Source organism: Antedon mediterranea, chromosome 10 (assembly GCF_964355755.1).
Source record: "Antedon mediterranea chromosome 10, ecAntMedi1.1, whole genome shotgun sequence".
Taxonomy (NCBI): Eukaryota; Metazoa; Echinodermata; class Crinoidea; order Comatulida; family Antedonidae; genus Antedon; species Antedon mediterranea.
In genome coordinates this window covers 23,696,253-23,718,032 of record NC_092679.1, presented here as the reverse complement: position 1 = coordinate 23,718,032, position 21,780 = coordinate 23,696,253, and the positions used below count along the sequence as shown (strand labels likewise).

Here is a 21,780-nt window from a genome sequence, read left to right as displayed (position 1 = left end):
TTTCACTTACTAGATTACTACTACTTACTAGAATTAGTTCAATATTTTGTTAATATTTAAATCGATATTACCATAGAGATATTATATATTTTCCTATGATATTATTCAGGCAGTCCTTTGTGGTAACTAAGGTGGTAAAAATGATGAGCGTTCTTTCAATTTATTCAATAGCAATTTCGATCAAACCATTCGTATATATAATTCCATAAGTCAACCGAAAAATTACATTTATCTTCATGCATCACATACGGTTATGACGGAACAGAATTCTTATTTCAGTTGATCAAACAAAACACGAAGACATCATTTAAAACAATGGTAGGACGACTACTTAAATCTGGAATTAGTCTTGTCCAAAATAATAAGGAGAGATCATAATAAGATTAGATATCGCGGGTATCAAACATCTTGTTTCTTCTTTTGTAGATACCGCCAATAGACTCATCCTTCTTTGACAGTTACATTGCCTCGTTGTTACAAGTCCTACACTATATGCCTACATCTTCAAACATACACGACACACAATATACTATTAGAGTATATCTACCTCATTATCTCCCTTAGAAAGATAATTATACATTTTTGCGTGTTTCACTAGGCTGGAGTTCAAGTTTACAAAATGTATAAATACAAGTTATGCATATAGAATTATTCAAAAGCGGCATTATATTAAAATGTCGAATTGGATAAACCTAATTGTAGATTGTTAAGCAAGATAAGACATTTGCCCAACTATGACGTAATTTTACAGAATATTTTTGAACATTAATTTTTTTCAATAATGTATGTATTGAAATCGCAAGCTGGTTTCCGATGGGACTAACTGCAATTACTATCAGTACATTTTTTAAAGAACGAAGATAAACAATTAAATATTATTGCCATAAAAGCGTATTCAGGGAGCATAAATACATAACAATTAAATGCATATGTTAAATTGAAAACCTTTTTATTTTGTAATAAAAATAAATCTAAATTTACAGTACACACACAAATGGTAGCGTTATAGAAAATTGCTATCCTTAGAATAATCTCTTTAAACTGCCCCTAATGATAATATGCAGTACTATTGTTATTCCATAATTAAATTCCAATATGTCTTTTCTTACGGTATATTGGTTACATATATAAGTTACTGCTTATGATGTACCATTAAAATTGAACTTATTGTTTGACGTCACACAATCATAATAACCCAATGAAAATACAATAGCTTTTATTGTAATGATGTGGTGGTTTGTTCAGTATTAAAGCTGCTCTCATCTGATATTACGATTCATTTTGGATTATAAGTCTATTGAGACATGGCTAAGTCCATCAAATTAAACACAATTTGTGGCCAAAACTACGCCGATCTGATAGAAGATAGTCAGTACAATAGGGACAACCTATTCAAAGATCCATGTTTTAAGGCATGTAACGAGTCTATATTCATTAAAGAAGATACATATTTGTTTGACTTATACGAGAGGCGAAATGACATCAGGTGGCTACGTCCAAAAGTAAGCGTTTCTATTCAATATAAATAGTACTACTTACAATAACTAACATTATCAATTGTACTAGGCATATTCATGGGTATGCAATATTATTCGCCATAATTTATTAAGGCGGTAACTATATGGAAGTAACTACTCCATGGAACCCACACAATGTTTATTTGCAACGGCCTAGGGCATAGAAGCTAGCTAGAAAATTTCAATCTGCTGCCTTTTAACTAGGCCTAACATTTGGATTCCATCCAAAAATAAACTGACAAAACCGTGTTTTCTCTTAGGAAATCTTAGAAGGCAAGCAGGAACCCTTCTTTTTTAAAGATGGAGCATCCTTTAATGAGGTTATTTTAGCCAGAGACGAGGGCCTTGGTAAGACTTTGGCGTCTTTAATTTATAAATTCAGTATAAAGTTCTTTTACAATTAATAGGCAATGGAGGCGAAACGCTTTGCAACAAACTACACTGTAACGTTTGAGTTCACTCAATTTTCCTACAGCAAACGCGTCATTCATGAATGCATTGGCAGGGATGACGCTTGTTCCGTCCGTACTCAACTACGTCTGTCCAGAACAGTCGTTCAAAGACGACTATAAAGGCATCTTTAGATTCAGATTTTGGAGATTTGGATCCTGGTATGAAATTGTCATTGACGATCAACTGCCAACACTGGATGGTAAACTGATGTTCAGTCACTGCCAATCAAAAGATGAATTCTGGGCTCCTCTCATGGAAAAGGCATTGGCAAAGTAAGTGTTCTTTTACACTTTTACTGCAAGTCACCATCACAACAATACCCGAGATAAAATAATAAAGTCCTAAATGCTTAAACACTTTGAAAAGAATCGTATCTGTTTATGATCATTTTTATCATGATTACCTCCCTCTACCAAAGACAATGCATATTCCAACTTCTGCAGTATCAAAACGTGTAACTACTTTAGATTTTAGAAACAACGTTGTGAAGCCTAAGGGTACAGTTATAATCAAAATTACCGTATATTCTTCAAAACTTCAATTCCATCTCAACTTACACTCCTTAAATCAAAATTAAGCTTTTGGGAAACTAGGTCTACCATGAATAATTGTATCCATGCTCATACATGTTGACATGGATCGTGCTTTTTAAGGGGAACAGAATAGTAGTTTGCTAATTTGATAATGATAGTCTTATAGCACCTAATACAAATAGTTTACACCAACAAAGAGAAACATTCTTAAAATAACAAAATTCAATCTGAAGATAGCGCAGGAAAACCCTTGTCACTGCTCCATTCTCCAGCACTTTGAAAAGCTCTCATATTATGAGAACTGAGTAGTTTTCACAGTAGCTCGAGTGAAAAGGACACTGCTGACTATCCATCCTATTAACAAACTAACAAACAAACAACATATTTTGTTTTTGTTTTATAATGAAGGCTTTTATTACGTTACGAGGCGATGGATTGTACATTTGATATCCCTGAAGCTTTGATTGATCTATCTGGTGGTACTGTTGAGAGAGTAGATATGTCTGACTTCACAGAGGCTATACTTCGTTCCAAGTTGATGATGTGGAGAAAAACTGGATCTCTTGTGACCGGCCTTTTAAATGACGAGAATCTTGATTTGTGCGGTCTTCAACTACAGAGCATGTACATTCTATCTGGAAGTGTAAAACACGTGGGTTTATAATTTACATTAACTTTTGTATTAACCTTTACACGTCTTTTTAATACGATATATGTTAATTCTACATTTAACTCAACTTTCAATTACAAGATTTGGTAACTTCAATGATTTCAAATAACGTTTTATTTAAAGCTACCTAGGTATTTTGATGTGTTCCTGTTTTCAATCATACAACGCAGCAATAGATATCATAATGATGCAATAAGAACGTATCGACCATTTTAATTTGATTGAAAGATAAATAATAATATTCTATTTAACTTCTAATTTCGTAATCGAGAGTGCGATTTCGTTATATTATTATGCGGCTACTGCATTTCGTTTTGCGCGTTCATTTTAGTTCCACAGTGCACCCACAGGCTGTTGTTGACTGATCACGTTCGATCAATTATTATTATATGGCTGTGTGCGCCGCCTAATTGTTCTATTTCAATGTTAAAAATGTGAACGTTGTCTCATTTTGAATGGTCTGTTATAAACAAATAATGTTCGTTCAATATATCAAAATAATTTCATTCGCCTTCTGAAAATATATGCTTTCATCTTTCACCTCATGAAATTGTTTTTTTGTTGTCATAATTTATTTATTAGTTGTATATTACAACACCGATAAGTCAAAAATCCTTTCATTTCTTATCTTATTGTGAACTTTTAGGTAACGTATGACAACAATGGTAAAATGAACTCTGCAAGTATCATCAGAATTCTAAGCACAGAACGCTGTGAATGGACTGGACCATGGGGTGACAAGTAAGAAATATATTGCTCACAAGAGAGGCCTACATACAAACCTTTGGTTGTTTGCATAATTAAAAAATCTCTTTTTTAGTCCCTTTTGGAATAGTTTAGGCCTACTATTGTACCGTCTAGTTTTCGTTACGAGTTATCGTCATAAAGTTACGTCAGGTACAATTAATTTTATTAATTTTTTTGTTTATGAACGAAAACAATTCATATTACAACGTAACAATTTACATTAACATCTTAGGTCAGAAGAAATGAAATCTTTGGATAAAGATACCATGAAAAAGTTTGGTATAAAAAGTGAGCTCGATGGTGATTTCTGGTAAGTGAGCCACTGTACTCAACCGAAGCTAAACTAGGAATAGACTATCGGTCGTGCTATATCATTATATCCATCGGCTCGGTTGACCGTGCGTCTATGTAATGCTTTGTATTGGCAAACGAATAGAAAACAAGATAGTGGATTTGTCGCACGGACCGAGCACACGCAATAGAAACCAATTATTGTCTATGGCACTAACCGTGCCGACTGAGAATTAAAATTTAGACGCATGCGACCATGATTATATTGACCTCATCCCCAATATTTTAACAGCGCATTAAAAAATTCATTTGCTTCATTTATTTAAGGATGGTTCTCAAAGACATCCTGCACAGATTCAACGAGCTGAGAATTCTTCACATCCCACCAGAGCTGTCTGACAAAGATGTGAAATGGCACGTGACTGAACATTTGAATAAATGGCAAAAAGGTTCAACTGCTATGGGACGTTATGAAAATAATAAAGAAAGTATGCAACAAATAAAAAGATACAATATCAAAAAATTGGTAGTAAAATTACAAAGAAACTCACCTCTATGTAATTTCATCTCCTCCAATAGTTGGGCATTACCCAAGGATCTCTGGTGTGCAATTACATTTTCAAAAAATTACATCTTCATCAAACCGTAGGCCTACAATTAGCGGTTGACTCACTCTCTAGCGCGAAATCACATCTTCTTAAATTCGTTTCAATTTACAATCTAACTAAACCATTAAAAATGGAAATTAAAAAAAATCTTCTACGATTGTTATCTTCTAAAAACAGATGAGTTCTTCAAAGTGCCCTGCATGATTGTGTTTCGTGTGTAACAAGCAAATTATACTACTGCACTCTCTTTCCTTAGATTTCCACAAGAACCCCCAGTACAACATACAAGTTGACAATAATGGTGATTTAGTGGTTGTCTCTCTGATGGCAGTTGGCAAAGACAGAGAAGAATCCGGGTGGGAAGACTCTGATCTCGGGTTTGATATGTACAAAGTAATTTTTTTCTAAATTGTCTTAAAAATAGTTACTGAATTTAGTTTTAATGATTCACGAATTAATTTGATCGTGACACACCATTTTGATTAATATTCATTCATTGTTTTGACATTACCAACATGATTTGATTTGTATTTATCAGGAAATTATAATCATACATACAAAGTGATAACATAAGTTACAAATAAACACATTTATGACATACTTTCCAGGATATCCCAAAAGGCGTATTATCTTATTTCCATTGAGATCCTTTAACTACATAAATACCTTTAGGTTAATTACTGGAAATCCAAAATGTGAGAAACTAGGTAGATCAATGAAATTGGTTGGCCTTTACTAGTGCCGGAATTGTACTGTTTCAGCTGGAGCATGTTTCAGATGAACATTAAATACTTGTGGTCACTTTTCCACCAAATATGGTCAAAGCGCTACAGAAAGCAATATTCAGATTAAATAGCAAAAAATTAAAATAGTTACAATTACAATTTTTTTTAAATCTTTCGTGGTTAACACCTTTATTCATTCATTCTTTTCCATTTTTTATACATCTTCTAATTTTTTTCTTCGTAATATTCTGTTGTTGTACCCTCTTTATTATTAGTTACACTAATAGTTTTTAACTCACAGACAGAAAATGGATGTCCAGTGGATATGGAGTTCATACAAGCAAGCAAACCACTACACTCATTTGAACACAAACGAGGAATACGAGAAGCTGCTCTGTTCATGGATCTTGGTCCGGGTAATTACGTCATCATTCCTTCAACGTTTGAAAAGGACAAAGAATATCCGTTCCTTTTGCGTTTCTTTTGCAGAGCTTTTTCAAAGACCAAGTAAGTATACGGTATTGTACTCATTATTAACTAAAACATCAATGTAATTTGTAATAATCTACAAAATTAATGGTCTACAGATTTTTTGCATATCTACAAGAAATAGTTCACAATTATGTACAGTATTTTGGTAGTTTCTATATCCGTAAATGCATTTATAACGGAAACCTAAAAAAAATCTAGCTTGATTTGAGTATTCATATTTTTTTAGATCGGCAAACAGCACATCGTTTTACACTTCAACGTTATCAGAGGTAGGTGTATTCTAAAAAGTATTTGTGTCTTTTGTGTTAAGCTTTATCTGCACTATCAAGCTTTATTTGACAAAAACAAATGTGATGTGCACATAAATGGATATAATGATATCATATTTGGTCACATCACACTTTGTTGTCAAACTAGTTTGATAGTGTAGACTGAGCATTAGGAAAGTTTCGTGATACCGTATCACAATCATGTTCGTTACATTTATTATTTTCAATTCAGTAAAAATTAGAGTAAAACATTAGCATGTTTTTAAGAATTTGTCTATGATCTATTATACAAATTATGGTATTTGCCTATATACAATTGAAGAATACACATCAGGTTTACAAAACGGCCAAATGCATTGGTGGTCATAATACTATACAAAACAGTAACATCCGTGAATACTTGTAGTTGTATAATTCAACATGTCTTTATTTTTCTTTTATTTATTTCTTCTTTTTACTGGGGAGCTCTTTAGTTAAAGACTGTTTTCCCAGAGAACCCAGTATTCTGACAAACAAACAGAAACAAAGGCAAAACACAAGAAGAGGAACCCACCAATCACAGCAGCAGCATTGTTGCTATATTAGATTGTAATTATAGACATACATTTTTTTACTTTATTTTAGAATAAAACGCTTGACCCAATGATGGTTGAAATCATTCAATCAGTCTTTGAAGAATATGCTGGAGAGGTAAGTCAGTAGTGGCATAATCCACTTAATCATGTCACTAACTAACTGTTTTATTGTTATATAAAATATAATCATTTACAAAGCACTACATCCTTGAAGCAGAGAACACAACAAATATGCTTTAATGCTGTTGATATGCAAATGTTAGGCAATTTGATAAATGGTATGAAGAGAAAACATTGTGAGAGTGAAAGAACATTCTAAATTCTTCGGAATTTTTTCTCTTTTAAACTGTAAGTGCTGTAGCCTCCCTTACTGCTGTATTCATGCGGTATAATGCATTCCAGTCGTAAACAGTTAAACCCAATTACATCTTACAGGACGGGTTGGTGGACAACTCAGGACTGGATAACTTCTTTGTACGTTGGAAACAAGAAAGTATGTTATATGTCTCAGTACGCCGCCACAATAAATTCTTTATTATGTATACTATTATACACAATAAATTCTTTATTGTGTATTTTGCAACATTTAAAGTAAAGTCATATTTGGCATAATTATATTCAACAGTTTCTAAAGATCATCTATGTCTAGATAATAATAATGTAATAATAATGTAATAAAAAATATTATTTTTTATAGATATCATTCCTTCTGACATATCACATGAGACGTCGGCAGCTATTGCCTCACTGTTTGACGTATCCTTTTGTTAAAAAAGTTTTCCAAAAATATTTGAAATGTAAAATAGGAAACTGGGATGATTCGGATCAGGCTTCCCTGTAACCAAAGGAGGCACTATCATCGTCTACCATCATCATATCGGAAGAAATTCATGCTCTATCAAAATGGTTAACAGATTTTACGAGTTAACATATCATCCAAAGATGAGAGTATACAGGTATATTGTCTCTAGAAATAAATAAAATTGAGAGCGCCAAAAAGTGTATGCTACCCTTCCTGTTTGTCAATAAAGCGGATGATGGAGACTTAGATCTATAAGATCTATTAATGGTATACGGTAAGAAGTGCAAGTTTTTTTGTCTAAATTCCTTAAGCTTAAAACTATAGGAAGACGATTCTCGGAAACTTTCTGTCAATGAAGGCATTGCTATTGGAGCATGGTCATTTTACTGTGACGTAAGTACCAATAATTAATATAACAAGGCCATATACATGGCTGCAGTCGCGTGCTCAAGTGTTTACCGACCGACCGACCAACCGACCAACATAGTGAGCTGTAGAGTCGCGTTGCACGCGACTAATAATAGATACAGATACATGTAGAGCGACAGGGCGGACTATTTAAAAATTCGGGTAACTGGAGATTTCAATATAATAAGCTTTTGTGAAATTGTGAAGTCACCAATATATCAATTTTCTTGATATGCATGATACCTATTAACGTCCACAATTGTACAGGACGATAACTTAAAAAAAACAAGCAAACAAAGGAAGTAGGAGCCTACTATATTGACAACATTTGATTTTGTACAAAAAATCATATTCATTTTTGTTCTGACCTCGTGAAGCGTATCTCTGCCTCGCTATTCAAATAGATAACCGTAAGAATACTCGTGTCACACAATCTCAGTTATTGAACAGCATTTATTCACGCCGATACTTTACGACGATCGATACACAAACGCCGATATTGTAAAACTGCATCCGATGTACGATACGGAATAATACGGTAAACTGTAATAAATGACAAAACAACAATTACAATTAAGCGCAAAGAGCGCCCTCAAGACAGCCTCAAACTCACTCAAGATACAGAGCTAACTTATCAACAATAAATTATTAAAATGACAGCGCCCTCAACTCCGGCTGTCCGCAACACGATGCGGTCGAACGCATCCACACATAAAACAAGGCCTAGCCAATGGGCTGGCGAAATGACGTACGCCTAGGGCAACGTCGCAACACGGGAGAGAACACCTAACCCTCGAACCCCTTAAAGGGGGATTCTGGGTTTAAAATTGCTTTTAAATATCGTTTATTTATTTAAAAAATTAAATAAAAAATATCATAACAATATAGACATGTCAGAATGAAGAAGTAATAACGAGAAATAAAAAAAAATTAATTTCATATACATTTTAGGGTAAATTCATGGAAAGTCTGTTTTTCAGCAGCTTAGGGAAGCTCATTAACATTCATGAGATATTCACAAAATCACGTCATCAGTGGATTCCAAACTCGCGACGTCATGTACGTTGTGTTTGTTAACTTCAAATCTCTCTCCCCTGTCAAACGACAACCACCCGATCATTGTGAAATACATTTTTTGTAGATTTTCTAAGCTAGGCCTAAAGTGTAATAATAACAGTAGTAGCATATATTTATTTGACATAAATACAACAATTAGTAAAGATTACGGAGTCTTAAATTATATACTATTTTTATACCTCGAATCGTACAGATCGTTTTATCGGCTTCACGTACTAGGCTAGGCCTAGCCTAAATCATTTGTTTTCATGGGTGAGAGCCATTCTGACTAGGGATTCCATGCCACGATGGCTACGTTAAAACATTGGGGCCCATCATGGGCCTAGCTAGCCTACTAAACGATTGGCCCATAATAATAAAACTCGGTGGATTCCAAACCTATCCTATCAACCAAACTCCTAAACAATCTAAACCTAAAACATTCTACAAAATCGGCTGTAAATATTGAGGCAAAAAAGGTACGATCGCCGTCCGCACGTATGGTGTCTCGATCGTCTAAAAGTAGGCCTAAAATAGGCCTAGTTTACTCTCCAAAAAAGCAGATACTGCATCAAGCAAGTAGACCAGGTAGTAGGAAGGAGACCTAGCCGATTCGGCCCAGTTAAAAATTGAGCTAGCTAGTGTAGTAGACCCTATATGCGAATTGATACTACCAGGCCTTTTAATAAAGTATTATAGGCTTGTTAAAATTAGCAATATACTTATGTTTACAAATATTCCAACTCTCTCATTCGAGCTATATTATCTATACCATTCCGGTAGGTCGAGTCGACCTTCAACCAAATACTGTACATCGTTCATGTTGTGATTATAGACGGGGTATACTCGACCCGACCAGTTTGGTATTGTATACTGTATCTGCTTATCACGTGACATGCCAGGCATGGGCAGGTAGAGCACGTGTATCGTCGTCTCGCTCTCCTCGCTCAGCAGGAATGCATACGTTACGCTTCATTGATTTTGAAGGCTTTCCCTAAGTCAGTGCGAAAATCGGCAAACGTAAAGTGCAAACATATCTAATTTTTCACTGTTTTGATGAATTTTCATAGAAAATTGACTTTATAAATGGGAAGACCGACTAAAATTACATTAGATAAGTATAATTTCACAAAAGTAATTAATATGGTTAATGATAACGAGTCGTCGGAACATTGACCATTTCACGAATTTCCTATTCTGTAAACACAGTGTCATATCGCCGTAGCTGCACTTGCAATCTGGCCTCATTTCACAGCCTTCGTTCTGCTTCACTGGGCGCTTATATAAATTGAAACTTTTACCGTTCAAGAGACAAACAAATATATTTTACATTTTTTACTATTCATTTTAAATCCGGAACACGCGCCTGAACACAGGCTGCGACGTACTATGTACGTTTATGGGCTAACTAATCCCAATATAATTTATAAATATCAACAATCCGGAGAGTACGGTATAATTATGGAAATGATGATCTTACTTACAAGAGCTGTACTCTACAAACAGTCTACATAAAAATAAGTCAATCATAAGTTTTCTCGAACTAATGCTAATAATGTTATATTCTCTGATCTCGCGAATGGGTTGCCACGAAAGTAATAAACTTTGCCCAAATTCAATAAGAAATATAAGCATCACAATTTTAATATTACTCAGTGGCACATGAGACGGATTTGACTCCATTTTGTTGTAAAACATTACCAATACAAAGTTAGTTGGCAAGTTTAAATGGCTACATCCATTAAAACTTAGCTTCGCGTTAGACCTTGGCCTACGTGCTTATGGCTAGCTTTGTTTCTGATTTCAGATGATGTTTCTTCGAGCTGATAAGGACAAAAGCAAAACTCTTGATGTGAGCGAGTTACGAGATGCATTGTCACGAGCAGGTATGTAAGATAGTAGAAGTGTGATAATTTTAAACTCCCGTCACTTCACCGAGTCCTCTCCCTCCAATTGGATACATCCATTCATTAAGACTTTGATATTATGCCCTTTCGTACGACATGACTAATGATTGTATATACATTTATTTGAGCACACGCCTATTCTTTTTTAAAACGGCACTCTTGAACGTACATATATTTAAATAGTATGCAATATTTACAGTTTATTAAATGCAAACGAAGAACCATTTTTTTTTACTATTCAACGGATCCTGTTTCAGGTCTTAAAACCAGTGACACCATATTGCAGCACCTAGTGAGTCGATACGTTGGCAGCGACAATAAGATTACATACGACGAATTTTTCCTAATGGTTTCAAAGATTCGCTACGTTATCAGTAAGTAGCCTATTTAAACTCTTACTCTTTGTACACAAATTCACATTTACACACATCTTACAACAAATGGATACCTTGTAGAAACATCGATATCTGTATCTTTGTTTGTGTTTACATTCCGTGTGAAAGCGTTGTAACACTGTAAGATCCAGAGTGCCCGTGTGAATCAGATATCTTGCTTACTTGGATTCGATTCTGAGCCTAGCCATCCATACAGATATCTCACTATCGTCATCGTCGTCATCAATCATCAATATCCATCATTATCTATCCTTTTCCATCATCCACATTCATAATCCTCCTCATCGTCACCCATCATACTCATCAATCCTCACCATCGTCATCTTCATCATCCTCCACCTCAACCTCATCGACATCATCCATCATTCCTCCATTATTATCAACATCCATTATCCATCCATTCATCAATCCATCATTTACACATCATATCCATCCATTCATCATCATACATCATCATACATCCATCAATCATCCAACCATCATCATTCATCCATCATCCTCATAATCATGATCATCCTCATCATCCATCATTGTCCACATTATCATCCATCAATATTCATTATCATTCGTCATTTCACTTAAATCAATACAAAATAATGCAACCTTCAAAATAAAACTTAAAGAATATTTTAATAATGAACAACTTGGAATCTCAGTTTAATTAAGTTATTTTATAATATTGTTTTTTTATGTTATCTTGTTTTATATGTTTTTTCTTGTTTTTCCATATTAACTGATGTATTTTGGAACTCAGCCTTAAAGCCTTTTTTGGCTTACTTGAGTCTCCTCACATAAACAAATAACTACCCAGGTTTTTTAAATTCTGTTTTTTCTTTGTCTTGTCATATTTTAGGTGGAACAGTAAAATGAAAATGAAAATGAAATGAACTGCGTCCAACTTAATCATATATATTGTACTAGGCCCTATCACTCACTTTTTCAGTTTATACGGATTGGACCCCATTGGAAATAAGTTTACTTTTTTTTGTCGACTTAATGGGTTATCCTGATATTCTTTTTTAATATGTACATTGTATATTTTAACTATTTATGAATATCGAATAAAATCAATCATTGTCAAAATAATCCATTATCATCCATTCATCATCCATCCATCATCATCTATCCATCCATCTATCCATCCATCCATCCATCCATCCATCCATCTATCCATCCATCCATCTATCTATCTATCTATCTATCCATCCATCCATCCATCAAAATTGGTCAAATATGAACTTTATTAACATTCTGGGCTTCTGACTGCGGGTCAAAAGAGGCAAATTAACCCATGTAATATATACCCACACACAATAAGTTTTAAGTTTTAAGCAAACTTTGCTCTGTTACTGGTATAACACGGTTATTTCAAAGTTTGGCCTAATATTTACGGACGTACGAAAATGAAGATAAATAGGGTACTACACGGAAATACAAAACTATACGTACAATTATGAGTTGGCCTAGAAATTGGCCTTAGATTATGGAAAAACCCCGGCAAAACGCAATAATTATGGACTTGAAATCGATTATTAGCTTTGGCAACATGCATAAAGAAAAGGATTGAATATATTTAATTTCGTTCGTCGATGAATTTTATTTTTACGCAAAGTTCATGTGTGAATGCATGATTAGTTACAGATTTGCAGGGCATCATTCATTGTTGAATGTTTTTTAGTTAGCTTAATTGTTAAAATTCGTAAAAGAAGTAATGTTGGCGTCAACGATTTTAAAGACTTTCACAACCAAAATATTTCTTTGTAAACAAATTTATTTTAAATGGAACGCTACAAAAATAACCTTCCTCGTCATCATTGCATGGATACCTAATAACCAGACTAGAACGTATATTTGTTACGTTTTATTATCAATCCATTTCCGTATGACGCATTCCATTTTATAGTATAATAATATAATAATTGAATAGTGAGGGATTAGTTACAGTGTTGAATTTAAATCAACTATTGGTAAGCTTAACAACTTTGCCGTCAGATTTTTCAATTTACTGAAAATCCAAAATGAACTTGCTGTTATAATACAAACAAAATTATTCAATCAAAGAAACACTCTACTACACATGAGAAATATATATGTTATGTCGGTCATTACTTTTCTGACGACGACTAACACAACGCCAATCAGCTAAATGTATTCGTGATTTTATTTCATCTCTGGCTTGTTACATTGTCATTCCACATTACCGGACTTCCTCCTCCTCTCGCAATGAACGGCAGTACATATCTTCTCTATCTAGGCCCGTGTATGTACTACGTCATTCACAAATTACCCACGCATAACAGTGTTACTAGTTACATGATCTTCCCTATCTAGGCCCGTGTATGTACTAAGTCATTCACAAATTACCCACGCATAACAGTGTTACTAGTTACATGATCTTCCCTATCTAGGCCCGTGTATGTACTAAGTCATTCACAAATTACCCACGCATAACAGTGTTACTAGCTCCATCGATGATTACGATTGGTGGGATGATATGTATGAAATGGATGGAATTGATCTGATGGATGGATTTAAGCAAACTTTGCTCTGTTAACGCTATAACACGGTTATTTCAAAGTTCGGCCTAATATTTACGGACGTACAAAAATGAAGATAAATAGGGTACTACACGGAATACAAAACTATACGTACCATTATGATTTGGTCTTAAATTATGGAAAACCCCCGGCAAACGCAATCATTATGGACAAATCAATTATTAGCTTTGGCAATATGCATAAGGAAAAGGATTGAATATTTATTTCGTCTTTTAATTTCTTTTTACGCAAAGTTCATGTGTGAAGGCATGATTAGTTACAGAGTTTCGATGCATCATTCATTGTTGAATTTTTTGTAGTTTAATTGTTCAAATTCGTAAAAGAAGTAATGCTGACGTCAACGAATTTAACGACTTTTACAACCAAAATATTTCTTTGTAAACAAATTTATTTTAAATAGAACACTACAAAAATAACCCTCCGCATCATCACTGCATGGATACCTAATAACCAGACTAGAACGTATCTTTGTTACGTTTTACTGTCAATCAATGTTCGTATGACGCAATCCATTTTATAGTATAATAATATAATAATTGAATAGTGAGGGATTAGTTACAGTGTTGAATTTGGTAAGCTTAACTTTGCCGTTAGATAATTTACTGAAAATCCAAAATGAGCTGTTATAATACAAACAAAATTATTCAATCAAAGAAACACTACTACACATGAGAAATATATATGTTATGTCGGTCATTACTTTTCTGACAACGACTAACACAACGGCAATCAGCTAAATTTATTCGTGATTTTATTTCATCTCTGGCTTGTTACATTGTCATTCCACATTACCGGACTTCCCTCTCCTCTCGCAATAAACGACAGTACAGATCTTCCTATCTAGGCTCGTGTAGGTACTACGTCATTCACAAATTACCCACGCATAACAGTGTTACTAGCTCCATCCTAGATGATTACGATTGGTTTGCAATAGATTTTAATTGAAATTAATTATCAACTTCCATTATTCATCCATTCATCAATCCATCACCCATACATCATCATTCATCCATCATCATTATCATCCTCATCATCCATCATTGTCTATTACCATCAATCAATATCCATTATCATCCATCATTTTATTCATCATCATCCATCATTCCTTATTATCATCATCCATTCATCATCCATCCATCATCATACATCTATCATTATCCATCATCCATCATTGTCCATAATATCATCCATCATAATTCATTATAATCCATAATCCATCATCCATTTATCATCCATCCATCATCATCCATCTATCATCATACATCCATCATCATCATCCATCCATCATCATCATCCATCCATCATCCATAATCCATTCACCATCCATCCATCCATCATCATCCATCCATCCATCCATCCATTCATCATCCATCCATCCATCATCCATCCTCATCCCTTCCATTCATCCATCCATCATCATCCATCCATCATCATCCATCAATCATCATCCATCCATCATCATCCATACATCATTATCCATCTATCATCGTGCATACATCATCATCCATCCAGCATCATATATACATCATCATCCATCCATCATCATACATCATCCATCCATCCATCCTTATCATCATCATCATCCATCCATCCATTCATTTATTCATCATCCATCCTCATCCCTTCAATCCATCCATCCTCATCCATCCTTCAATCGTCCATCCATCCTTCAATCATCCATCCATCCATCCACATTCATCCATCAAAATTCTACCATCTTTTTATTATGCAGGAAAATTTGAGAAGCTCGGTGGAACAAATGAGAAATCTCTGACATTTACACTTGAAGACGTAAGTAATAGTAAACTAATAATGAATAATATAATGTATAGCATTAAAGGTACAATGTAGTGAAGGGCTATGACTCCTTTAGAATGTGTTAGAATAACTAATGATTTACGCATCAAACAACCTAGGCATTGTACAATTCCAATAGAATGTATTAGAAATATACATAATATCTGTAGACTGTTCAAAAGTAGTCAATAACTGGTGCTAAAGTATGCATTGCAAAATCTAAATTATATAAAACTTGGAATGAACTGTACACAGTAGGTTTACTGCTCTCTTAGGTTGGTTGGTTGTTTTGTATTTCACTGAATTTAATTTATATTATTTTTTGTATAATACAGTTCGTATACAAACGATTTAAAAGTCAAAATTCAATTAAATGAATGAAAAAAAAGTATTCAAATTTACATAATCTGATTCGAATCTTTGTCGAATCAAACCAACTTGTAGCTTTCGGAAGATCTGGAATTACAGTCAAATGGTTATTCTTTTTTTTTCAGTTGCTCGAAATATGTGCCAAGCTTTAATCTCGGAAAGAAGTAACAGCAAGTTTAAAACACCAGAATATATAAATAAATATAGCATAGTTTTTATTTTAATTCTACATCTTATGTACTGAACTACTGGCGTAACCAAGTGCAGCGAGTATTACAAAAACTATTATTAAAACTATAACAATACCAATCTGATCGATATAGATACGATAGTGCACAGTAGGTCTACAAATAAACACTTTAAATAATAGCCGTTAATAGACGGCGAGCAATAATGCGATCAGTCAAAAAAGTCGCGGGTCAAAAATTCTCAAAATGTTTACAAAAAGCTAAATGACCCGTGATGCGTAATTGACACATCCCACTGTAAGAATACAATTATGTGTGATATAAAGGTAAAAAAAAAACTACAGTATTTTATTATTAACCGGACACAGTCACGAACTGTCGTAGGTAAAGTTTAGCGTTTATACAGAATTGTGTAAAAAGATGTTCATCTTTCAAATCCTTGTGATATTGGCCGTTTTGCCGTTTTCTATCTGTTCAGGTATGACTGTTATTTTTAAAATTTAATCATAGGCCTAATATAAGTTGATAGCTGATTTAGATGAGTCCTACTAAACGTCACAAGATACCACCAGATACCAAGGCTACCAGACAAATCCTACCACCAGAGAGTAGCCACATGCCTTGATTATTATGGTATATTATAAATTCCAAAGCTTAATTCTTTCAAAAACTGATAAAATTGAAGTTAAAAGTTGAATTTCTTGCCGTCGCAATGCCATTATCGAATGCGTTTGATCATCATAACAGTAACAAAACTAACGCGTTCATCCGTGTCTATTGTGTAATGTATTCAGTGGTAAACTCTGAGACACTACCAATGCATTTACAAATAAATTATTTTCTGTACACAATAACATTTCAAAATAAATAACCCTTTTGTTACTCAGTCAAGTTAGATTGTCTATTAAAATGAGTTAGTCCGATCGATATCATTGAATACTGTAGTTTTAATTTTATTCACATCACAACGTGTACCGGTATTGATAGAATTCACTCAAAATGTGTTGATAAATATGGTGTATTTATGATTTAAGATGAATTAGGCCTATGTTATTTAAAAAAATAGCGCGTAGATCACGTATCTATTGATATCTGGTGAATATTCGGTCAAAAACCGTTTAGTAGTTGTTTTTTTGTTTATTTTTTTATAACTTCTGATTTTAATCACTAAATGGTCTTATATAAATTGTTGATTATTGTAAATAAATGTTGAAATAAATAACCCCACGATCTATAGTATACGGACAGAGATAATCATAATAGGCGAATACCGTATACAAGCGTTTGTTTTAATTTATCGTTTATTCGAATTGAAAATATTATTCCATATATGTATTATTTTATTTTTTTTATTATTATTTATTTCATACTTCATGGTACCAAAAACAGGACCGACGGAGCGGTAAAACACACACAATATAAATATAAATATCAAATTCTGCAATTAACAATGCATTGTTCTAAGTAATTTAACAATGGCAAAATTTATGGTCAATAAAGATAATAAAGAAATATTAAATTGTCCCCCTGAACATTTTGGTGATTAACCTACATTTAAAATACCAGAAGGCTATAAATTGCATACATCTTAATTGTTCATGTTTTTTGGGGGGTAAACACATCTTTAAGTTTTTTTTTTCAGTTTAAAAAAAAAATCATATATACACAGCTTACATAATACCCAAATTCGATGCTATAATTATTACTTCATTTTTTTGTTTTAACAATCATAGGTCTTAGATTGCATGGCCTCTCTCCGTATTTTAGGAATAGCTACAATTATACTATGGTATGTCAAAAAATCCACACGTGTATCATATTTAATATGAAACTGTTCATAAGACAGCATACTTCCGTTATCATAGCAAATCATATATTTAACTACTGTTATACCACTATCATTATAGCATTTTATAAAAAAACTGTTCACCTTGTATTGTAATATGACTGTTAAACCGTAATGTTTCATTGTGGAACATTACAACATCATTTATTTGCTTATAATTAACAGAGTGCCAACATTTAATTACTTGATATACAAACAAAGTCACTTATTTTATTGAGAATTGAGTCATTATGTGATATATTACAATATCAAATCAAATTACCCCCAGCCGGGTTTAAAAACTCCTGCCATATGCCTTTCCAACGACCACGGTTATCTTCATCTAGAAATCGTTTTACCCATGATACTTTCTGTTTCCTTTTCTATTGTATTTATAATTAGTTTTCTCTTTATTTTATCCGGTTTGCGATTCCAAATGAATGTTATCTAATGTTTTAAAAAATGATATAGGTGGATTGGTTATCACAGTAAACAAAAAAGTAAGCACATGGGCACTATTAAAGTCTTAATTATCGTTATCTTGCCAATTGGGGTGAGATTGCGGAACACATATTAGTAAGCGTTTTAATTTTGTCAAGCTGAGGTAATAGGTTCAGAATAAACAGATCCGAAGGATCAAGTTTAGTAGTTTTGACTTAATCTTGCTAACACATAGACAAACAAACACAGAAACTCATGAAGGCAAACTGGGGTGATCTCATACCTATTTTGCTTAAGCTACACTTTTAGCAACACGTGCAGTTTAAGTTATATCGATAATAAACAATAGTTTTTGTGAGTTTTAGGCTTGTGCACGTGAAATCTGCAGAAACTCTACTCAGTTCTCTACTTTGATTTAAATGTTGGTCGTTTTTCTACATGTATACTTTGATAACAACAATTAATAAAGGTTGAATGTAATGAAAACTAAAGAAATATTGATTTTAGAAATTTATTCAGTTGACTGTTATGAATAAAGTAGAAATTGTCAAACATTATAAATTGTAAAACTATCGATGATAAACTAAATTGGAAAGAAAACTCAATGTATGTTACAAACAGTTAAAGGATAGATCTGCTTTAAAACTAAAAGTAATGGAACTACAATAATTCAGTTTATTTCGTTTTCAGTACAGAAATGTTTACCTTTAACATTGTCGAAACAATCATGTTTTCGGTCTGTTCTTATAACAGTTGCTATGGCAACGATTTTTGTGTCCATCCTTTGTTTTCTGTATTCAAATGGAAGCCCTGTAAATTATACAAAGTCCCGTAAATTATAATAATTGTTTATGTAAATGTAATTATGTAATAAATGTAAATACAAATGTATGTAAATAGGCCCTTAATCTCTCTTGCGGAGGTTATGAATACTTATGAATTTAATTCGGACATATCAAGGAAGAGTGAAATTACAATTAATTTAAATCTTCCATGGGTATATTAACCCCAAAACCGATTTTCGTGTCCATCCTTTGTTTTCTGTATTCAAATAGAATAGAGATATTAAAACTATTAAGTATCTAATTAAGGTCAACTCAATCATGTATTATTTAAACACCAATTAAAAACTGTAACTGTATAAAACTTTAACCTGTATCTTAAATGACATTTTCGTTATACAGCATGGGACGCCTGTATCATAAACCCTATAACCTAACCCTTAACCTAACCGATACAGGCACCCCATGTAAAACAGGATATGCTGTAGTATTTTCCTATGATACATAATAGTCATTCTGTGAGTCTGCTTTGAATTGATTTTTAATTATTTGTTTTTTAATTATTTGTTTCCAAATATCTAGAAGCCGAAGGCTTAATTTTACCTCTATAGTTTTACCACCGTAGGCCTATATATCGTTGCACAATACAATGTATGCACAATCAACTAGCGTTTGTAGAGGGCGCTGTGAAGTATTTTCGCGCCGCGCCTTTAGGAGTTATATTCAAGAGGACGGAGGCATTATGCAACTGCGCGGAAGCTTATAATTTACGGAAGCTGACAAAATGGGAATTTTAAACTCAGGCTGGGCACGCTCAAATCACAAAGCACGTCTGGGAGAAGAGAGACTTCGTTCGTTCGTTTTTATTTCACAATGCATCAAACTTAATATTTTTACATAATAAGTATTAAATAAAAAAATGTAAAGCCTGGAAAAGACCAAATAAGCTCAATATAGAGCTTTAAGCCTGGTTTCACCAGTACAAAATACACTAATAATTGTATCAATTACAATAGACAATAACTAAATATTAATTAAAGTAGTAGAAATAATATTATATATATATATATATATTTATTTTTATTTTTTTATACACAATTACGCTACAGGACAATACAAACACAACAAGAGGACAAACGTAAAGGGTATAGTATATGTACTATCATATATACTTGCAGGAGGTGAGACAAAAAAAAAAGTTTGATGAAAACATTTTATTAATACGATCTGTATTGTGATAAAAGGAATTGTTTATATTTGGATTTGAATGTATTTAAGTTATTAGTATTTAGTAAGGATTGACTTAAATTATTCCATACTAGAGGACCATGGTATTTGATAGAATTCCGGATTGTGTTATGGGTTAAATTTATTGTGGCGTAATTGTTGGCGTTTCTTGTATTGTAGTTGTGAAATTCATTATTTTTGATGAAGAAATGTTTGAAAATATTTGGAAGTTGATTGTTTGAGTATCTGTGCATGAATGTGGCGATTTGTAATTTGTTAATATCGAAGATGTTTAGGGTATTAAGTTTAAAGAAAAGGGACTTTGTGTGGGCCGGCTATATAGTGAGAATTGGTACAAATGCGAATAGCCCGTTTTTGGAGTTTAAAGAGTTTGTCTAATTTAGAAATATGTGTGGAAGCCCATGGACAGAGAGTTTTATTTTTAGTATCTGTAATTCCCCAAGCAATGTTACAATAAGATAGATAAGGTAAAATTAATGTGTTATATAAAGAAAAGAGGATATTAGAGGGTAGAATATATTTAAGTTTTTTTAAGACACCGATGTTTTTTGAAATTTTATTAGCTATATTTGTTATATGGGTTTTCCAGTTTAAGTTATCATCTATAGTTACACCAAGGAACTGAGAATAAGTAACCCTTTTGATAGGAGTGTTTTCTATATGGATTGTGTTTTGATTGTCATTGCATGTTCTATTTGGAGAAAAGTGTATATATTCAGTTTTGTTTATATTTAGTGAGAGTCTATTAAGTTTAAGCCAGTGAGATATATGTTTTATTTCCTTATTAAAAATTCTAGTTAAGGTGTTGTAGTCAGGATGGGAGGAAAAAATGTTCGTGTCGTCGGCAAACAGGACGTATTCAAAAGAGTTGGAAGCGTTGATGATGTCGTTGACATAGATGAGAAAAAGTAGAGGACCAAGAATTGATCCTTGGGGCACACCGCATGTTATGGGAAGAACTTCTGAGGAGTAGGAGCCGAAAGAGGTGATTTGTTGTCTGTTTTGGAGATAGTTAGAGAGTAGAGATAGAGGAGTTCCACGGATACCATAGTGACTAAGTTTAGTTAAAAGAATTGTGTGGTTAATAGTGTCAAATGCTTTAGACAAGTCCAAAAATAAGCCAA

General features: G+C 33.3%; 2 protein-coding genes across 3 annotated transcripts in view; both read left to right on the top strand.

Annotated features, from left to right (window-relative positions):
- Positions 1-1,240: 1,240 nt before the first annotated feature.
- Positions 1,241-2,246, top strand: LOC140061331 (calpain-5-like). Its single transcript, XM_072107841.1, has 3 exons — positions 1,241-1,502; positions 1,778-1,865; positions 1,993-2,246. Exons 1-3 carry the CDS (start codon positions 1,305-1,307, stop codon positions 2,244-2,246), a joined length of 540 nt encoding a protein of 179 aa, XP_071963942.1. The 5' UTR covers positions 1,241-1,304.
- A 590-nt stretch (positions 2,247-2,836) lies between these two features.
- The window catches only part of LOC140060630 (calpain-1 catalytic subunit-like), a 31,858-nt gene continuing 12,914 nt past the window's right edge, over positions 2,837-21,780 (top strand). The window contains exons 1-15 of one of the 2 annotated variants that reach the window (XR_011847348.1): positions 2,837-3,155; positions 3,820-3,914; positions 4,153-4,230; positions 4,539-4,699; positions 5,076-5,212; positions 5,846-6,051; positions 6,263-6,305; positions 6,930-6,995; positions 7,316-7,373; positions 7,578-7,636; positions 8,007-8,075; positions 10,954-11,032; positions 11,311-11,427; positions 15,739-15,797; positions 16,298-16,838. Coding sequence is in view for 1 of the 2 variants with exons in the window: in XM_072106921.1 (XP_071963022.1) it covers positions 2,934-3,155; positions 3,820-3,914; positions 4,153-4,230; positions 4,539-4,699; positions 5,076-5,212; positions 5,846-6,051; positions 6,263-6,305; positions 6,930-6,995; positions 7,316-7,373; positions 7,578-7,636; positions 8,007-8,075; positions 10,954-11,032; positions 11,311-11,427; positions 15,739-15,797; positions 16,298-16,324 (1,476 nt within the window). In the remaining variant the exon portion in view is untranslated. Of the gene's footprint in view, positions 3,156-3,819; positions 3,915-4,152; positions 4,231-4,538; positions 4,700-5,075; positions 5,213-5,845; positions 6,052-6,262; positions 6,306-6,929; positions 6,996-7,315; positions 7,374-7,577; positions 7,637-8,006; positions 8,076-10,953; positions 11,033-11,310; positions 11,428-15,738; positions 15,798-16,297; positions 17,353-21,780 lie in introns of those variants that run through there. The other variant, XM_072106921.1, reaches the window with a different exon arrangement.

Bases quoted from the DNA above. Each gene is read 5' to 3' on its own strand.
- LOC140061331 (XM_072107841.1), top strand. From the start codon at position 1,305: ATGGCTAAGTCCATCAAATTAAACACAATTTGTGGCCAAAACTACGCC. The intron at 1,503-1,777 runs GTAAGCGTTTCT...GTTTTCTCTTAG, and splicing joins TCAGGTGGCTACGTCCAAAA to GAAATCTTAGAAGGCAAGCA. The intron at 1,866-1,992 runs GTAAGACTTTGG...ATTTTCCTACAG, and splicing joins AGCCAGAGACGAGGGCCTTG to CAAACGCGTCATTCATGAAT.